At 43.5% G+C, this 6,402-nt stretch overlaps 1 protein-coding gene across 1 annotated transcript; it reads left to right on the forward strand.

The window, feature by feature from the left end:
• Nucleotides 1-1,188: 1,188 nt before the first annotated feature.
• On the forward strand, nt 1,189-5,906 carry LOC113013097 (keratin, type II cytoskeletal 8-like). Its single transcript, XM_026153708.2, has 9 exons — nt 1,189-1,951; nt 3,275-3,483; nt 3,580-3,640; nt 3,752-3,847; nt 3,972-4,136; nt 4,225-4,350; nt 4,484-4,704; nt 4,821-4,879; nt 5,013-5,906. Exons 1-9 carry the CDS (start codon nt 1,418-1,420, stop codon nt 5,249-5,251), a joined length of 1,710 nt encoding a protein of 569 aa, XP_026009493.2. The 5' UTR covers nt 1,189-1,417; the 3' UTR covers nt 5,252-5,906.
• The last annotated feature ends 496 nt before the right edge of the window (nt 5,907-6,402 follow it).

Genomic DNA, 6,402 nt, shown 5'->3' on the forward strand with positions numbered 1-6,402 from the left:
GGAAGTGAGAGTGAACCACTGGTATTTTAATTTGGGGTGTGACTCAGTTATGCCCTGGAGCTTGTTTAGAAGCTACTACAGTACAGAGGCTGGGAAGCCAACAGCTATACTGGAGTTGTTAAGATGGTTTTAAACAGGTACCAACAGTTCCAGCTCTGTCGGAGCAAGAAATCGACTCTACTTTTGGCTTCTTGTTCTTCCAAGCTGACATTAAGTTAAAAAAAGACTTGCAATGGACCTTTTTCTTAAGATTGAAATATCTAAACCGATGCAATACATTTACTCAGTAAACCTGGGTGAGTGTATTGTGTATTGAAAGCATTGTGCACAGTAGCCTCAAGCACCCGCAAGCTACAGGCCTGAGCACATAAGCAGCACGGGGTGGATTCCTTCATATGCTCGCTGTGCATAATGTGGAAACCATGTTTCATTGAAATCACCACCATTTATTCTCCGATTCAGCTTTTCTCTATGTGTATCTGTGGGATTTTGTGCAGTGGTTAAGTACTGTACTGTCTGCAGGGAATCTCCTGTAAAACCAGTTTACTCGTCTCAAGGTCTCCACTTTATCTTGGATTATCCTTCAGCCGACTACCCAACTAATTATCTTAATGTGACTTTGTTTTTTTGTTTTTTGTTTTTATTTTATGTACATTTTTTTACTTGTGAAGTCACACTTTGGCGCTCTCTCGCAGATCTTAAAACTCACTTTAAAGATTATTTAAATTTAAGGTTTTCCTGTGTATCTAAAAACATACCTGGAAGAATGTGCATTGCATTTTGACAAGCAAAAACTGGTTAAATTGCTTGCTGAAACATTTTCAGCGTAGTTAAAGGGCAATTTTACCCAACTTAATCCTATAGATAGTTTTATCTTAATTTCATGTCCACAATCCCAGTAAAATACAAAGAAGTGCTCACACAGAGGATACAGAGAAAAAATCTTGCCAGAAGGTAAACAGTAGAGAAAAGAAAGGTGGCACAGTGAGTATGCAGGTCCCCACCCTGTACACAGAACACCCCTAGCTAATCAACAAAAAGAGTCTTTGCCAAATGCCTTTCCTGCCCTCCCAGCTCGGGCTCTGATGCTGTTTCTCTACAAGCATCTGGGTGTGTCAAGCCCAGATCGCTTTACAGGGGTGGCGCTATTACCTGTCTGACAGGCTGAGCCAATCTACACTGCCTGCAAGCACACCTTTCAGGATCCAGGTAATAGGAGGAGGGTTGACGGGAGGCGCAGAGGAGGCTGAGCTTACCGGGACCTCCTCCTCAGCTGGAGACAGATAAAAATCCATCGTAGACAGAGACAAGACACTTAGAGGGACTTGACCTTCCTCTTAGTGGGCTCCACTACGCTCCCAAACCTCTCTCTCTTTGCTTTTCTCTTTGAATCCTTCCTCTTAAGAAGAAACCAGCCATGTCGTCGACCAGAATGTCCACAAAAGTTGTGCGGAGCAGCTATAGTGGAGGTGGACAAGCTGGTGGTGGTGGTAGTTTCCGTATGGGAGGAGGAGGAGGAGGAGGAGGAAGACAAAGTTTTTCCTCAAGATCTGTCAATCTAGGGGGGCCAATGATAATGTCATCATCAACCTCAATGCTCAGATCAGGCATGGCTAGCGGTGGTGGTGGTGGTGGTGGTGGTGGTGGTGGTTTCAGTAGTTATTCTTTTGCCTCTGGTGGTGGCAGTGGTCTTAGTTTGGGTGGTGGTGGTTTTGGTGCGGGCGGTTTCGGTGGTGGTGGTGGCGGCGGCGGCGGTTTCGGTGCAGGCGGTTTCGGTGGTGGTGGTCCAGGAGGTTTTGGATCAGTGCCTCTGATCACACAAGTCCAAGTAAACCAGAGCTTGCTGGCCCCCTATAACCTTGAGATCGACCCCAACATCCAGACTGTCCGCACCCAGGAGAAAGAGCAAATCAAGACTCTCAACAACCGCTTTGCTTCCTTCATTGACAAGGTAAGAGTTTCATAAAAAAGTTTCAGGCCGTTTTATTCTTCTCAAGCAGGAGCTACTCTAGTTGCACTGAAAGCTTTGTACACTTCATTGAGAAGGTGAGTGCCACGTTTCCTATCTGATATAGAAAAAGGTTTTGTCTAGCTTTTATTTTAGTCTCACAACATGTCAGCAGAATGAAAATCCTGAAGCTGGTTTCTAATATATTAGAAAAAGATGCAAAGGCAGGCTCTTGTTGAAAGGGCCCTTGAGCTCATTAAATATTATGCAACAGCTTAACTAAACCTGGAAATGCTAACTGAATGCTGATGAATGTTGAGAACTGCTGGGTGATTTGCTTAAAATTCACCCCTCAAACTAAGCAACATGATGCTCCTTAAAATTGCATTATGAGCACAGCCTGCAAGCTGTCTCTGTGTAGAGTGAAAGCATGGAAACAGTAGAGCGGTCATATCCAGTTACTGCTGCATTATCAGGTGAGAGGAGCGAGGGATCTGGTTATCACTTGTTCCCATGGCAGCAAGAAGTGACAGGCTTTTACTTTAAATTCTCCCACATGCAGTTTCATGTTTAATTAAAGACGATGCATTGATGAGGGACCGTTTCTCTCAGGCAGTAATGGCAAAGTCGCTAACCACACCCTGTATGAGAAAATGCTGAGCTAGCTCTTTCTGCGCGCTACGTGCCACACCTTATCTGTCTTCAAACAGGTAACCTGATCCCATCCTTTGAAGACTCCTTATTTCAAATTTCAAATAAAACGGTATATTACTGCAATAAAGCATCACAAAAACAATCATTAATAGCAGGAAAAAATGGCTTAGATGTTTAAAGAACATTTTTGTTTAGTATAATATATTAAACTAAAGTATAATGCGCATTGTACATTTGACATAACAGTTAATATCTTTAGGTGTGACACATTAATTGGTGAGGGTTGAGGCAGGCACGTTCAATCAGTGAAAGTATGCATCCTGGAGGCGAGGGAGCGCTGATGTCAAGTGGTTGGAGGAGGGTGTGGCACCTTAAAGACACACCCAGAAATGGACCTTTGGGCTCTACTGTTTAATCAAACAATGGTTGATCTTCTAAGTCTCACAAACAAGCTCCACAGTGCAGTGTGTCTAGAACAGTCGTGCACTGTGAGGAATTTTAATATGGTCGTTGGCATTTTTTTGCCTGCAAGAGTTTTTAATGTGGGAAAGTTACACGTGATCCATGGACTGATGGATCTCCAGAGAAAAACAAGCCGGTCTAGGACCTCAAGGCAAGTATTGCTATTCTATGACTGCAGATCTAAATTTGTCAAATTATATCACCATTTAGGTCCGCTTCCTGGAGCAGCAAAACAAAATGCTGGAGACCAAGTGGAGCCTGCTGCAGGAGCAGACCACCACCCGCTCCAACATCGATGCCATGTTTGAAGCTTACATTGCCAACCTGCGCAGACAGCTGGACGGGCTGGGCAATGAGAAGATGAAGCTGGAGTCTGAGCTGAAAAACATGCAGGGACTGGTGGAGGACTTCAAGAACAAGTGAGTTCCCACGAGTCACAATGAACACAGCAGCTGACTTCCAGTAGATGATGCCTGATCGTGTTCAGCTCATTTTTCTTGCATTTTTTGCGACAGATATGAAGATGAAATCAACAAGCGTGCTGGAGTCGAAAACGAATTTGTGCTCCTTAAGAAGGTGAGAATGGATGTGCCATTAAAAAGTTGTCATAATGATGATAGATGATGCATGAATTATCATTTCTGCAAGCGCCATGACTAATGCAGTCTACTTTATCCTCCTTTACAGGATGTAGATGGAGCCTACATGAACAAAATTGAGTTGGAGGCCAAGGTTGACGCTCTTCAGGATGAAATTAACTTCCTCAGAGCTATCTATGAAGCTGTAAGAAAAAACAAACAAACATTGAATGGCACTGTGGCACACACAGATGTGTTTATTTTGTACTATTTTTTTTTTAATCTTTCAGTTCAATTTTTTTTTAAAAGAACTTGTGTCTTGTTCACAGGAGCTTGCTGAGCTTCAGGGACAGATCAAGGACACTTCTGTCATTGTGGAGATGGACAACAGCCGCAGCCTGGATATGGACTCCATTGTGGCTGAAGTCAAGGCACAGTACGAGGACATCGCCAACAACAGCCGAGCGGAAGCTGAGAAATGGTACCAGTCCAAGGTAGGTAGAGAGAGTCTGCCAAGTCAAATAAAAGTGGATTGGTCTGTGGAATCTGGAATAACACTTGTTCTCAATCTGATTCCTTCAGTTCCAGGAGATGCAGGCCAATGCAAACCAGGCAGGGGATGACCTTCGTAACACAAAGAGTGAGATTGCTGAGCTCAACCGCATGATTAGCCGCCTTCAGAATGAGATTGAGGCAGTCAAGGGACAGGTAATGCATGTTTCTGCATAGCTGATGAGATTATTTCTTACATATGTGTTAAGCATAAATGCTAAACACATAGATAGCATTGTGAATGAGAAATATCACATTTAAAGCTTCTGCAAATTTTCCAACCTCCCAGCGTGCCAACCTGGAGGCCCAGATTGCTGAGGCAGAGGAGCGTGGCGAGCTGGCTGTGAAGGACGCCAAGGCCCGCATCAAGGACCTGGAAGAGGCCCTGCAGAGAGCCAAGCAGGACATGGCCCGCCAAGTCCGCGAGTACCAAGAGCTCATGAACGTCAAGCTGGCTCTGGACATTGAGATCGCCACCTACAGGAAACTGCTGGAAGGAGAGGAATCAAGGTAAGAAATAAATAAATAAATAATCCTCTAAAACACAGGAGAAGCTAAACGAAGTTTTCATGGTGACAATGACATTACCAGCTCATCAAATTGTTACATTTTGTTCTTCTTTGTAGGATTGCCTCTGGTGGTGGAAACGCAACCATCCATGTGCAGTCCACAAGCACCAGCTTCGGTATGTATTAACATATACAGCATTTTGGGCTTTTTTGTTGTTGTTGTTTGTTTTGTATCAGAGTTCCAAAGTTTTACCTAAAAAACTAAATTTAAAGCCTTTCTCCTGACAAATGTGTTCTTCTCCTCACCAGGTGGTGGAAGAAGTGGTGGCGGCGGAGGCGGTGGCGGCGGCTTCGGCGGCGGCTTCGGCGGAGGCTTTGGCGGCGGCATGGGCGGCGGAGGCGGCGGTGGCTTCGGTGGCGGAATGGGCGGCGGCGGCGGCGGCGGCATGGGCTACGGTGGCGGTATTTCCGTGGGCGGCTTTGGCAGTGGCAGCACCTCTAGCATCTCAAAAACAAGAGTCAGCTCATCCTATTCCAGCCGCCGTTAACAGAACCAGTGGCCATCTTCCAATCCATTTTTTCTTCTTCTCTTATTTTTCTTCTCCTCATCATGACCTCCATAAACCCCGCCCTGTCGTTCCCTGCATGCACAGAGCAACCTCAGAAACATATACGCTTGACAAGTCAAAGACAGCCGATCCATGTAATGGCACCACATACCCAAAGAGAGTTAGAGACATTAAATCCAAATTCAAGCAGAAAGGTACAGAGATTGTTGTGAGCAGCAAAGATGTGAGTCAGTCCTGTCTTTCTTTGATCAGTCAGCCTGGCTGTCTTTTAGTTGTTGGATGTGCTGTTGTGCATACAAGAGGATTCTTGTAGTGTCAGGACAGAGAATCCTTACAAAGCAACTACTATTGTATACAAAATGGCACCACAGGAAATTTTCTAATATCTGTCATTTTGTTATGCAGTTTGACATCATCAAAAGCAGCCACATGAAACACTTTCATATTTCTTCTCCTGTGTTAAGAGAAAAATGATTTCTCCACTGCAGTAAATAAATGGTGTTGTGATCATGCTTTACTTCTATTTTCACTCTGAATAATAAAAATGTTTTAAAAAGGATCAGGCTGACTGGAACTTCCAGGTTTATTGGGAATTTGTACCAACAAAACTGAAATAAATCTGTGTTCACATACATTTCCAGATCTTGTTCCTGTGAATTCTTACTATTGTAACATTTGAATGTCCCAAACTTTTTACTCATGATTAGCTGTAGCTGAAACTGCTGAAATAATACGGTTGATATAACACAACACTAATGTAGTCAAGCAAATAATAGTAAAATAATGGAACATTATTTACATTACATTATACAAATGTAACTGGTTTGCTTAGTTATTATAGGGCAACACAGTGTTAATCTTCAGTTTAATTTTGAAGTGAAAAGTATTAATAAATAAGCAAACAAGTAGTATTTGTGGATAAGAGACTAGCAAACGGAAACCTCCAAGGCTAAAAATGCAGACACCGCACAAACACAAACACACACACACACACACACACACACACATACACACACACACACACACACACACACACACACACACACACACGCACACACACACACACTGGATTCAATATTTCAAACTTGGATCATATTTAAATTCCACATTATATGACAGAAAAACCAAAT

The sequence above is a fragment of the Astatotilapia calliptera genome, chromosome 20, assembly GCF_964374335.1.
Source record: "Astatotilapia calliptera chromosome 20, fAstCal68.1, whole genome shotgun sequence".
NCBI lineage: Eukaryota > Metazoa > Chordata > Actinopteri > Cichliformes > Cichlidae > Astatotilapia > Astatotilapia calliptera.

What these genes read in the sequence shown, in the direction of transcription:
- LOC113013097 (XM_026153708.2), top strand. Translation starts at nt 1,418, where the DNA reads ATGTCGTCGACCAGAATGTCCACAAAAGTTGTGCGGAGCAGCTATAGT. An exon ending in GTGGAGGACTTCAAGAACAA is followed by an intron (nt 3,484 to 3,579) that starts GTGAGTTCCCAC and finishes TTTTTGCGACAG; the next exon opens with ATATGAAGATGAAATCAACA. An exon ending in AATTTGTGCTCCTTAAGAAG is followed by an intron (nt 3,641 to 3,751) that starts GTGAGAATGGAT and finishes CCTCCTTTACAG; the next exon opens with GATGTAGATGGAGCCTACAT.